This window comes from Octodon degus, unplaced genomic scaffold (assembly GCF_000260255.1).
Source record: "Octodon degus isolate 3935 unplaced genomic scaffold, OctDeg1.0 scaffold00090, whole genome shotgun sequence".
In the NCBI taxonomy this organism is placed as follows: Eukaryota; Metazoa; Chordata; class Mammalia; order Rodentia; family Octodontidae; genus Octodon; species Octodon degus.
This window is the reverse complement of record NW_004524666.1, coordinates 4,135,055-4,149,364: the sequence shown is the minus strand read 5'-3', so window position 1 is coordinate 4,149,364 and position 14,310 is coordinate 4,135,055. Positions and strand designations below refer to the sequence as shown.

General features: G+C 35.3%; 1 protein-coding gene across 3 annotated transcripts in view; it reads right to left on the bottom strand.

The window, feature by feature from the left end:
* Nucleotides 1-2,063: 2,063 nt before the first annotated feature.
* Lin28b (lin-28 homolog B) overlaps nucleotides 2,064-14,310 on the bottom strand; it is a 117,637-nt gene continuing 105,390 nt past the window's right edge. For 2 of the 3 annotated variants that reach the window (XM_004637454.1, XM_012516071.1), the window contains exon 4: nucleotides 2,064-2,498. In XM_004637454.1, the coding sequence (XP_004637511.1) occupies nucleotides 2,129-2,498 (370 nt within the window). In that variant the 3' untranslated portion in view covers nucleotides 2,064-2,128. The remainder of the gene's footprint in view (nucleotides 2,499-14,310) is intronic. The other variant, XM_004637453.1, reaches the window with a different exon arrangement.

Below are 14,310 nucleotides of genomic sequence, written 5' to 3'. Positions count from 1 at the left end.
ATCCACAATTCTCAAAGGCTTCTTCTGTCTTTTCTATTTTCATTTTATATCATGATCTCAGCTTTGAACTTTTTATATGTAAACAAGGAATGCCCAATTTCAAGTCCATAATTTCCTATTTCTATAAAATAAAGGAACTTTGGTTTGAATTTTCAAAGTGACTTGTCATATTCTGCATTTTTACTGTTGGTTAACATACTGTTGCTTATTATACCTGCTAAAAATTAAGCAATGCCACTTTGATTTGTCTACATAATTTAAATAAGCTTGAAATCCTCACATAAGGCAAGGAAATATTTCTCTACAGCTATATCACATTCAATATCGTCAAAGGTAGGCCTCATGGCACACTGATATTTCAGTATCCACCATGGAGATTCGCATGAACAGTGCTGTAAAATCCAAGCTGAGTTGTAAAGGACTGGCAGGCCAGCCTGAGGCATGCTATTCTTCTGATGGCTTGCTGAACAGCAGCAACTATACCAGCATCCACGACAGGACAACAGAAAAGGGAGCAGAACTGTTCAGTAGAGTATGTTTCACTTGAGTCAAGCTGTTTTCTTTCTGATTATCTGAGCTTACATTAACAGGTGCATAAAAAACTATATTTATTGCTAATAGTAAGTGTTCTAATTAATTGGTACTTTTTGGACAAAATTTGCCTATGATATCTAAAAACAGATGGTTCCAAATTATTATTTATTTTTTTCATGACTGAAACCTAAAGAGACCCGTACTGTTACTGGTCCCTAGCCAGTTTGCTACTATGATGAAAATCAACCTGAGAAGATTCTCTATTCCTAGCATCTGATGTTCATCCATTATATAGGTTACTTCAGCTTAAGTACTGAAGGTAACATTCATCAGATCAATGTTACTGTATAAGATACTTCTAGTTACATGGTGGGAGAGGTTTTTAGTACCTCTACTCAGGCCTGTCACTCTAGTTGACTGCCACCAAATACTACTTTTAAGTATCATTCACAGGTCAAACCTACTGGGCAATTATGAGCATCCACTTAATTTTTATTCTCAATCCCAGTATTATATTCATTTCCGTGCTGCTTTTGTTTTAGAAACAAATTGGAGAACTCTCCAGAGGAGAATAAAAATAGCCACCAAAAATATAGACCATATGATTGGAGTTTACTTTTAAGGTCTTCAGTAGTAAATAAGGAGGGCTCCCTGCACTAAGTGATGCCTAGAAGACTGACTTCATTTAGGGAAGCAGCTGATGCCACAACCCCTTATAAATCTCAGAACATGTGGAAGATTATAATGAGCTGGTATCCAAATACCACTGAAAATAACCAATTTACTACATTTATACATTGCCCTCCCCTTCATTTCTCTTATTAGGCATGTAATTTACAATCAAAACATGGAATTAAAAACATTGAAATCTCGGCACAGAAATTACACATTCATTGTCTTTTCTAGAGCTATGTATCCCAGAATCAAAAAAGCTACAGTGGAGGCATTTGCAGTTAAGGTACTACCTTCAAATGGGGGAGGAAAAAACCCCACTCCATAGATAGCAAGAAAAAGGCAATCCTAAACTTGGTAGAAACTGGCTGTCTTAAAAAACCTGTAGTACCATATGACTGGCAGCTCTGAGATTTGAAGTTTCCTTTGGTTCACACAAAAGGTAACAGTCATGTTTTCATTTTTATGAAATGAACTATAAATGTAATATTAAAAAGGTGACATTTAAAGAAAAACTCGGGATTATTTTTTAACCATCTTAAATATTTCACATGGATTTTCAGTGTCCTGGAGATGTTCGATTATGTGCGAGAGGGTGTGTGCTTATCCACATACACACACATAGATAAAGACAAACCCTCTTTCTATATGTCTATATTCCTAGTAAAATCCTCATACACATGCACACAGATTCAGGCTCTCACTCTCTCACACGTGCACATTATCTCCTCTGAATTACATGAAACATGACAACTTGCTCAAATGTAATTTGCTTAGAGTGATTTGTCTGTTTAAGAAATCCACAGTTCCTCAGCAGTAGTTAAAAGTCCCAGGTCAGCTGCTATCTGTGAAATACCGTTTTCCTGTACTTGCATGAGGTAGAATTCCCAACCAGGTAGGGAAAACAATACATTAATAAGAACTATGTCTTTTTTCTTTTTTGAACAGAAGGCCCCTTTTTGTTTTGTTCTTCTGGAGCTGCAGATGCCTTCGTGGAGGAAACTTCTTGAGGTGACCTGCCTGACCATTCTGAGACCTCTGACCTGGCCTCCTGAGGAAGCAGTGGTGAAGTGCAGCCATGTCCCCCTCCCACGTCTCTGGGGGAGGCTGAAGTGCACGGCTGGGATTCTGCTTCCTGTCTTCCCTGAGAACCGGCAGGCAGCTGTGCAACAGTTTTATGTGGGCAGTTTGCTACCATGTGCATGATACTCTGACAGTAATGGCACTTCTTTGGCTGAGGAGGTAGACTACATTCCTTTGCATGATGATCAAGGCCACCACAGTTGTAGCATCTGCAAGTAAGAATGGGGACAACATCTTAGAAATAAGTAGCATGTGCCATAAAAATTTAAATTATTTAGTAATTATTATAAAGTATGTAAAATAATAAATGGTAAAATACATATAATTTAAATATTTACCAAAATACACAAACTGTCAAGGAGATTGGTTTAATATGGCTGAAATGTATGTAGTTATTTATTCTGATTGCTTCAAGAATCATAATAACCAAAATGTGCCAGCAACTTCAGTTGTGATGAACACAATAACCCGTGAAAACCAAGTGTAGTAGCAAAACACACGACTATTCAATTATTTCTCAGAAGAAATGATTTAGATTTGACAGATTTTAAGAGAATGGTTTATTCCACTAGAGGGCAGTCAACAATCAACAAAGCCAACCATTGGCTTTAAAATGAATCAACACATATACACAGCTGTTTGCCTGGTACGAAACAGCATTTCCCTTAGCTACTGGGAAAATTATAGGTCGAATTAAATTGTATGAATTGAACACTTTTTTGAGTGTTAATTATTTTGACTGTGGAAGCCAAATGAGCTGGCAGAATTTTTTCTTTGTATAAAATTAAGCAGTACAGTGAAATTTCATATATAAGATACCTGTTAGGAAGTCAAAATGATACCTGGGCAAATTACCAAGTAATTTTAGAACAATACTGAACCAGAAAAGTGCTATAAAATAAATGTTCTAAATACTTCTAAACACATACATCAGGTAAAGTTTGATACTAGTTTAACAAATGGAAAATATCATTGTCTTTTTCTTCCACAGAAATTCATTTTCTTTTATAATGAATTCTCCTAAATTGAAATATACATAAATCTATTATTAACTAACTCATGAATATGCACTGGTGATACAATATGGTTTTGCAGTAGATTTTTGAAAATTCTACTTAGTTTTTAAAAGCTGAGCATGAAAATTATTTGGAGGATGTATTTCCTCAATAGAATTTTCTTTCTATTAAAATTTTATATTGAAAACAAGAGGGGCCAGGGACATAGCTCAGTAGAATAAGCGCTTGCCTGGTAAGCGCAAAGGCCTGAGTTCACTCCCCAGTTCCGCCAAAACAAACAAACAAACAAACAAAAAACAAAAAACAAAAAAACAAAAAACCAAGAAAAGGCCATAAAGTAAAGAAACTAAGACAAATTTATATTTAGAATCTATTCCTAATTACTGAATATAGAATTTTCTGATTTCCAAAGGAAATATTTTAAAAGCTTTCTATTTTAAATTTACCCAATTCTAATAATGAAACCAGTTTTCATAATGAAATACAAATAGTAATAGATCATGGTGTTTAAAAAAATAGCAAAATATGTGGATCAATACTGAAAATTCACATCAGAATGACAATGAAAATTAATTACATCTGTGTAAGAGACTATCAAGCTGGGTAACTTATCCTGCCTCATATTTCAAAGACAATTTATTACTAATCTAATCAGCAATATATGCAGGACACTGAGTATTTTATTGCCTGGGGTCAATAATAAAAGGTGAGCATTCTGAATTGGCAAAATCTAGGGAAACAATGATCTGTTTTTTTCAGGTATCAATGTTGTTTTAGAGATTTTAGAATAGATTTATAACATGGGCTTTTATATTTTTCAATTATGAACAGAAATTTCTCTTTTCTTTTTTTGTATTTTAGGAAAGGGTCTACAGGGTGCTCAGGGTCTCACTACTAGATTGGACTCCTAGTGATCCTCCTGTTTACAGCCTCCTAAGAGCTGGGATTACAGGCGCGCGCCAGCACGCCCAGTCTCAATTGCTGTCTCAGGGTGCCCCAGGGGCGGGCTGGCGCAGCAGGCCCCAGGATCACCTCCCACCCCCATGCCTGCTTGCAGACGCTTTAATCCACAGAGCTATTTGTCCAGCCCTAGGAACTTATCTTAAATCGGATCTTATTTCTAAAATTTAAAATTTAAAAGGAAAAGAGAAACTGAATGCACTAATTATGTATTTCTCATACAACTGCATATCATAATGATGAGTTAAAGTGTTACACTGTAGATTCAATACTGTTTTAAACACGTTCTAAGAGATAGTATAAAACTAAGAATAAAATGTACTGATTAATGCCTGAACACTCAAAAAAGAAAAATACGTTATTTACAATGTTTTCCCGCACTGCTCTACAATGGGTAAGTGCATTCTTAAATCAAATTTACCCATTTGTAAAATTTCTTCTGAATTAAATTCACTTCCTGAGAATAACATCCAGTAAGCGCTCGTTTTTGTTTTTATTTTTTATACGTATTTGGTAAAGGAAAGAGCTAATTTTTGAAGAAAGAGAATAGTAATAGAACTGGCTTTCCTACAGACACAGCAATTTCAGTCAGTGTGGTATGCACTGTGTTATCTAATTCAGAGAACCATTCTGCCCACTCATTGGGCAAGGCACTAATTCAGAATTCCACTTTCACAAATGGGGGCTTCGATTACACTCTGTGCATTTACCATTAAGTGTGAGTTACAACACTGATTTTTAAGGACACCGTGTAATTTTGGTTTCCTTACTTTCTGATCTGCATAGTTAATTCACCCACTTGGCTTTTCAGTTGCTTGCTATCACTAGGCCAGACTGCTTTCTACACTGAAAAGACTTCCATTCAGTGTATATATGTTTAGTCTTAAAAAGGGAAGGAGCGATACTTACACTCTTCTGTTTAATCATTCAATGTTAATCATTCTGAGTGCAGATCACACCCTATTATGAAACCCCTCCTCCTTCCCAAGGGACTGACACCAAAATGGAAATATCCAGCTACCTTTCAACCCATGAGATTACAGCCAAATACTCCTATATATAAGCTATGCATGGTTTTAGTCCCCTTTGTTCTTTCTCCACAATTCTCCAAATCAGTGTTTTTATTAATTTGAATAAATTTTACTTTATGGTGTAAAATTGTAACATAAAAATGACTAGTGTTCCCACATATAGCAACATGCTTAAATAACCGTAAAGATACAGTGTCTCAAGCAAAAGGACTACAGATAGAAAGCTATAATCATATTTGTTATATATTCTATAGCCTCACATAAAAAATAAAATCTGCTTGGTTAATATAGGCAAGGCCCTGGGATCAAGCCACGGCATTGCCCAAAAAATTTTTAATAAATAAAATTGTCCATGTTGAGTATTTTATAAAACGTTGAGCTAATAAGTGCTTTTCACATATTAAACCTAAACACTGTTTAGTCTCAAAATGTATAGTTCTGCATAAAATTACTGCATAAGTAACTCTAATAAGCTAGAATATTATGAATTACTATTTATTTTTAAAGCTTTTAAATTACATTTTCATAAATAATCAAACTGGAGTCAACTTGTAAAAAGATTAAAATAAAATTGAAAAAGTAAATGAAAGAATGCCAACAATAGACAAAATGGAGGCATCTAAGATAGCCAAATAAATAAAAACAAGTATTTTAGGTCTTTAGAACTACACAATAATGCTTTTCCAAGATCAAGCATTTTCATTAATTAGTAAGTTAGTAAAAACATACTCAAATTTCTAAAATTTCATTTAAAAAAATGAAAACTGAATTAGGAATCAGAATTTAGATGGGCTTAAGTGAATACATAAATGGTCTCAGTGGTACGAACTATAATAGAAGGAATGATCTCAAATGTGAATGAGTAAAATATATGCAGACATTAAATGATATTCTAATGTCTTAAGTGAAAGATTTCACTAACTATATATTCTCCCTTGAGAACTGAACTTTAGTGGGAAAGCTGTTTTAACTTGTTTGGTACAGGCAGATAAGAGCTACAATTGAGAGATGTTTTGTAAAGTATTCTGTAAATCGTAAGTCACAGATTATCACATAAACATGAGATTTTTTTTCAAGTTCATTGCAGTTGTGATTGTATCCCTTTAGAGTCCCCTTAGTGTTTTAAGCATTATCAGAGGACATAAAATTGGGACTATGGTTACAATCTTGAAAGCAAGCTTCAGAACTCTCAATGACCCAGCACTTCCTGTGCGAAATAAACTGTCAGCTGAGTTCTAACATCAAAGTGATGTTGATTGTGTTTTTTGACTTTGATGGAAATTGGGCAAGCTGAGTTTGTAGCCAGGAATCCTATGATGAAGTTCTGAGTATTTTAAAGGCTTATTAGAGCACTTATGAAATATGTAGAAAATTTATACACCTACAATATTTAAACGGCAATGGAATACCTAGCTCTGACAAAACTATTTATATCCCCTAAAAAAAGGGGATATAAATGAAGGACCATTTTGTATCTGTACATACAAAATAGTTAGGATAGATATACAGCTACTTTCTCTTAATTCAATGAGAAGAAAGATTTGTACTAATAGTGTTTGGACAGGATATCATGTCTGCATCTTGTATTATGAATAACTACTACGAAGACAACAAGATGCAATGTATTAAGTATTGTATCTGTCCTACTAATTTGTTTTGAAACTGTCTCATTGCTATTTGTTTCTTAATAAAATTAATTTAAAAAAAGAAATATGTAAAAAATGGCCTGAGAAATGCACAAATGGTCTCATTCCCCATCATGACAATGCTGTGTCACATGCCAGTTCTGGTCCAACACTTTCTGTTAAATTAAATATAATGTATCTTCATCCACCTTATTCACTAGATCTAGCACTGTGCAACTTTTGGCTCTTTTCAAAAGTCAAAATGGTCATGAAAGATAAATATTTTAAATCAATCATGACATCAAGGTAGCCATTATAGTGCAATTAGGAACTCATTAAAGTGATTTCCAAAATTGCTTCAGAAAGGGATAAGAAAAATGGGATGTATGCTTAAAGGAAGCGTATGTATTTTTGACCATACTTACCCCTGGAAAAATTGGAGTGCTTCTCAGTATTTGAAAATGTTAATAATTTATATGGAAATTCAAAGGTATGTTCTGAGTGTCAGGTCAACGAAATAGGAGCTATATGCTTTTCAAGAGAAGGAAATGTTGAAAAAAAAAAGTGACTAAAGCAGTAATAAGGAGGGAGAATAGAGTGGAAAAAGAAGTGCAGGTTTTGAGCAGGAAGAAAATATAACTATAAGAAGGGAACAGATAAAAATTCCTCTTGGAGGTAGGGGTGAAAAAAGGATCAATAAAGTTTTCTAGTGGGAGGTCAGACAGGCCTTAAGATAAGTCACAGGTTGGAAAGATTTCATTAATTCAACTGAAGAAAAGGTAATGGACTCTAAGAGATATCATTTTTGAGTTGACACAATCCAATTAAAGTACAGAAATGGGCTAAAGGTGTAACAGCATATACAAAAATTGAATTAGAAACCTGGATTCACTCCCCAGTACCCTTCCAAATCAAGAAACGATACCAGTAATGCTTCTAAACTTTTAAGATTTTCAGTTTTAGTGTGTCTATCCACTTGATCCCTAATTCACTATTCCAGTCAGCCTATCACATGAATTTTGGGTCCAAGTCTGATGGTGGTGGAACATGGTGAACAAAAATAATGTTATCAGAGAACCCAGAGAGTTGAATAGGAAAGGATCCAGAGTATCACTTTTGGCTTATAATCTGTGTCTTGAGGTTGTGACAGACTTTGAAAGTAACCTTTGAGAAGGCCCAATTTTGCTCTGAAAGCTTCTAAATAATTTAAATGTATAGCTGGGTATGGTTTATTCTCTCTAAGGGATCTGTCCCTTTTGAAGTATCTGTGACAGTCAAGAAACTTTGATGAATCACAGACCTAGATCTCTGTCAAAGCCACCTATACTTTAATGAAGTTACTTTTTATTTCATTCTTCTTCTATCCATGCTCCTTAAGACTAGAGGCTAATTAAACAATAAAACATATGTATGTATGTATATATGTATTTGGTACAGGGTCTCACTACGCAGCTCAGACTTGCAGTGATCCTCCCGTTTTCAGCCTCCCTGGCACTGGGATTACAGGCGTGCGACACCATGCCCAGACTCTGTGGCCAGCTCAGCATGCCTGGGACAATAGAATATTTTAATTAAGTTGATTTCTACATATTCTTTTTTTTTTCTTATGAATTTGGAACAGGGTCTACAAGTTGTACAGGGTCTTACTATGTAGATCAAACTCTTAAGTGATTCTCCTGTTTTCAGCCTCCTAAATGCTGGGATTACAGGCTTGCGCCACCATGCTTGGACTTAATCGCTGACTCAGCATGCCCCATGGGTGGGGCCAGCATGGCATGTGGGGATCAGACTCTGGCCGCTGTGCTCTGCCTAAGCAGGCACTTTAGTCCACTGAGCTATCTAGCTGGCACTCTATATATTCTTCAGTAGTAGAAAACACTAAATTTTCAATAATATTGGTTAGTGATAATACATATTCCTTTTTAGAGCTCCCTAGAAAACAAACACACATTTAAAACCAGAAAAGTTTTAATTCTCTTTTAAGGGGCCGGGGAGATGGCTCAGTAGAATAAGTGCTTCCCTGGCAAGCACAAGGGTCTGAGTTCAATCACCAGTTCTGCCAAAAAATAAAATAAAATAAAAGGCCCAGTAACATCCTTCTCTATTACTTTAATTCATGCAAAAAAAAAATCTATACATAGCATACTATTAGAAGAACTTAATAATAAAAATAATCATTTTAATTTATTGAGAGCTTGCTGTTCTCCAAACTGTACTAAAGGTTTTTAATGTGTTGTATAATTTATTGTTCCTCTAAATATATTCATGAAGACATTAAGACTCAGGGAGTTTATCTAAAAATAAACTTTAGTTGAAAACAATACACTTCACTTCCATACACTTCACTTCCATTTTTATTATATATAATGTTACACCAACAGAATTGATGTGACTTCATTATGCCTAAGTCTAAAAAAAATAGGAATCTTGAATTTTAAACATACATACTCATGTCCAGACACACACACACACACACACACACACACACACACACACACACACAGAGCAGACATTTCTGCTTTGGGTTACTGTTTTTCTGCTACTTGCTATAGTTTGCAGAGTCAGTTTCCGTCTTAGAGTAATCTCTTCTATGAAATGGAAGGCCTGAACTAGTCTAGTCAGTTTTGTCACTACCATAGCCAGGTTTTATCTGTATCCTTTCAGTATTTCATATGTTGAAAAATTCTGTCTAAAACATTTTGCAAATATTTTCTCATTCTCTCTGATCAGAACTTGTAGAAGTTCTCTATAAATCAGAACTTTGGGTAGAAATTCTATATCCGTATTATCAAACTGACTCAATACAACTATAGGTAAGAGGGAAACCTGGCTTTTTGGCCTTAAAATCATGCTGTGATGTGAATGAATTGCAATCAGATTCTATTTGGTTGAAATCAGTGTAAATTGAGATTTTTATCTTTTGGAGAACAATCTGACTGCATATTTCAAAGTACTAATATATAAGCCTTCTTAATGAGCAACTCAGGTAATCTGCCCTTCTGGAATAGTCACTAATAAGCACACAGATTTGAGTTCTAAAATATGACTTACAGCATTGTCTGTAAACATAAAAAATAAATGACAATGACAACAGAAACTTAAAACTAAAGTTGGGTGACCTGGCTTCAGAGTTCATGAACTTTCCCATTAAGCTTTTTTTTTTTTTTTAATGTATTTAGTTGTTGCAGGGTCTCACTATGCAGCTCAGACTCGTGGTGATCCTCCTGCTTTCAGCCTCTCCAGCACAAGGTTTGTAGGACTGTGCCACTATGCCTGAACTCTGCCAGCTTAGCCTGTCCTGGGGGTGGGGCTAGTGTGACATGTGGTGCCAGGGAGTTGAACCAGGGTTCCTGAGCTTACCAAAGCTTGCCTAAGCAGGCACTTTAGTCTGCTGAGCTATCACACCAGCCCCTTTCCTATTAAGCTTTAAAAATGTGCAACTGAAAAGTAAAGATTCTATATGCCTAAAACACTGCAGATAATAAGGGAATTAAATAAAATAATATTGAAAAGCTGAGGTGGATCTATATGTACTTACATGGGAAAAACTCTAAGACAAGTAAAAGAATAAACTACAGACTACTGTGCTAAACTTTTCTATTATCTGGTTATATGATAAGAAATTATTTAAATATCCTTCAGTGGATACAAAATCTATACTCATTCAATTATTTTCAAAAAATCAAGTTTTAAAAAATCAACCACCTTCAGACATACACTATGTGTACAACTTTGTACTACATGGCAAAATGAAGTGTCTGAACAGTCAGCTTGATAGTAAAATTGATATATATTGCACATCATTTGATGTATTCTCCTTACTGTGTTTTGGGTTGTTTTAGATTTATTCACTTTTAGGTTCTCTGATGAATGACAAGGTTTACCTTGTAAAATCAGCTAAAATGCACCAAAGTAAGTTGAAAAATAGCTAGACTACAGCAATAACTCGTTTCACAAACCTTTCATCATCTTATGAAAACAACAAGATAAGAAGGAAAACGTGAGGGACAGATACGTGTGATGGATGGCAGTGCAGGTCACTGTAAAGTAGGGATGGAACATGTAGCTTATTTAAAAGAGAAGAGGCCTCAGAAGGGGAAGGGAATCATCAGAGGCAATGGGGCCAAAGGGAGTCTTTTTCATGTCAGGGCATTTCAATCACTCGTGGTTATAAGCCAGACATATTTGTATTCATACCATTATGTTTAAAAACACTTGGTAGATTTTCAGCAATTCCATGGAACAATAATCATTTGCTGACTCTTCTACTTTGTATCATGATTTGAAAAGGAGCATAATAATGAATTCTAGGTCATAAGCTAAATTTTTATTTGAAATAGAAGTGTTATCTCTCTTTTAAATGACAAACAACATCCTAGACAGGTAATCTGTTCTGGCTAATGGAAACATTGAAAAAACAAGGAGAAAGATATGCTCAAACACAGATAACTTAATGCTTTCCAATTTCTTGGGAGTAAAAGCAGTTTGTTATGAAACAGAACCCTATCCCACACACAGTGGGCACTCTGCCAGGGCTGCTTTCAGAACCCGACAATGAAGGAGGAGTGCCTGGGCCAGGAGCAATACACATGTGCACACACACACGCAAGCACAAGCACACATTTGCTCCCACCCAAAGGCATTTCTGCAGTAGTGATATGTAGAAAGGCCACGCTCACTGGAAGTTTATAGTTTATCTATTATATCTGGTCACAATGACCTTTAGGTAACGAGTATTTTAAAAGGTATTGCTGCCTGGCATAGGGGCACATGCCTACTACTCAGGAGGTTGAGTCAAGAAGCTAGCCAAAAGTTTGAGGGCAGCCTGGCCTACACAGCAAGTTGAAGGCCAGCCTGAACTACATATAGCAAGAATAAGTAAATAAATAAAATAAATAAATACTACTTTCAAATATAAAGAAAAGGTATTCAATATTTAACTTAAAATCAATGATTGACTATATAAAGGATTCAGATCATAATAGGCAGTTTGAAAATGTTTCTTGATTTATCTATTATAGCGCCTGAGTGAAAAGTTAAAAGCCCATGGCTGCCTACTTTCCCCAGAACATTCCAAATTCATCAGGTCAAATGTGACTTTTATAAATAAACATTAGCTGGGCTTAAATAAATATAATTCTATTAGTGCTTTGCCAAAAACATTTCACAAATTAGATTTTAAAAGGCTCTTTCCTGGGGAGGGGAGAAACAATGCAACAAAGTTCAGTCCCTAGGATTTCTTTATTTCAGGAATTTTTTAAAAAATCCACTTTGGGAAATGAATAAATGAAAGAAATACAAATAGCTCAAAGTACATAAAAGAGTGCTCAATTGCCACTTTTATGGTTTGTGTATAGGTGTCCCGCAAAAAACCTCATGCAATTTTGGGGGGTTTCTGGCATTTGTGATTGATTATTGTGGGTATGGATGCTGCCCCTGTCCTGGGGCAGGTAATTTCCATTTCAATGTAAGGAGGGAAGAGAAGTTACCTGCTTGAGCTGCTGCTACTCCTCCTTTCACACTCTTGCTCTTTGCCTCTGCCTTGAAAGGCTATTCTCTGCCATGAGCCCCTCTGCCTTGGAGCCAGCTGAATATGGACTGAAACCTCCAATAAGCTACATAAACCTTTCCTTCCTTCATTTTGGGTGTCGGGTATTTGTCCCAGCAATGAGAGAAGAGTAACTGAGACAGCCACCGTAGGAATGAAAACTAAAACCCAAACGAAATACCCCTATTTGTCAAAAGGCTAAAATAAAAATTGCTAGAACTTTAAATATTGAGAAGGATATGGACCAAATGGAATGCTGCTGGTTTGGAAAACTAGAAGTTGCTTATGAGGTTTATAAAACTATCATATGATCTAGTAATTTCACATTTATGTCATTTCTCAGAAGAAACAAAAATATACACCCACATTTATAAGAATGTTTATGGCAGCATTGTTTGTATACAAATAAATTATTAATGATAATACAAATTGCAGTCCTCATTTAAAAACTATACATTAACTGAAAAATGACCTAATAATAAAAAAAATTAACTATCTCATAAATACTATTTTAAATAAAACAAGAAATGCTTCATAATCCATTGTACTTACATATGTTAACCTTTGGCTAAACTCTTATTCATGAGGACAGATATCAAGAGTAGTTACATATAGAATGTAAACACTGTCTTAAAAGATGCATAGTATTCAAATATTCCATAATAAAAATACTCAAATACCCCATATGTTGTGGTATTTCAAAATTGAGTGTGCATTCTAGTCATACACAGTGATACAGGCTCATAACCCTGCATTCAGGGATACTGAGGCAGGAGAATCACAAGTTCAAGCCCAGCTGGAACAACTCAGTGTGACCCTGCCTCAAAAAATAAAAAGAGGCTGGAGATGTAGCTCAGTACAAAGGCCCTGGGATTAATCCACTGTACCACAAACATTATATAAAAGGTGTCTATGCTATCAAAACTCATCACATGGGCTAGGGATGTAGCTCAGTAATACAGGGCTTGCCTGCAAGCTCAAGACCTTAAATTCAATCCTTAGTACCAAACAAAACAAAACAAAACAAAACCTCAAGTTTATAAATTATACATTTAAATCTGTGTACTCCAATTTTTACCTCAATTAGGAAACAAAAATATGTAAGAAAATGGCAAATATAAAAATTAAAATAACCATATTCATGTTTTCACTTGACAATATTTTAATTCAAATTAAAGGAGTCTGAAATCTCCTGGGCTTGGTATATTTGTATGTCATAACTATACAAGTTTCCTAAGTATTGAAATGCTGTATTTTTACTTAGACAGCTGTCAGTGACATGATTTTCTGAAAGGCAAGGAACTCTGTGAATGTTCACAATAAAACAAAGTATAATCTTTCCTCAATTTGCAACGTAATTCCACAAAAAATTTGGCCTACATATACAAAAAATTTGTAACTATAGATGAAATATAGTAAAACCATTCCTTTGATACTTTGAGTGCTGGCTTAGATATAAAACATGATTATGTAGGTGGTACACTGTGCTGTGTGGCGTGCTATCTCATATAATGAAACTACCTAGCAGTACTAAATAAGAGTACTCTTTCCCACGGTAGGATGATAAAATTTCTCACACAAATTTTCAAACACGTTCTACAGGAAGGTATTGCCATTCTGGTGAAGAACAACCATTAATTGACATATTAAAGGACTGAAAATATGATCAGAAGAATTTCTAGGGGGAATAAAAGGAACCTGGGGCTGGCCAAATAGCTCAGTGGATTAAAGCACCTGCAAGCAGGTGTAGGGGCCGGGGGATCCCACGGTGCTGCCATGCAGGCCCTAACCTCCAGGCACACTAAGATTGCGATTGACACTGGGTGTGGTGGCGTGTGCCT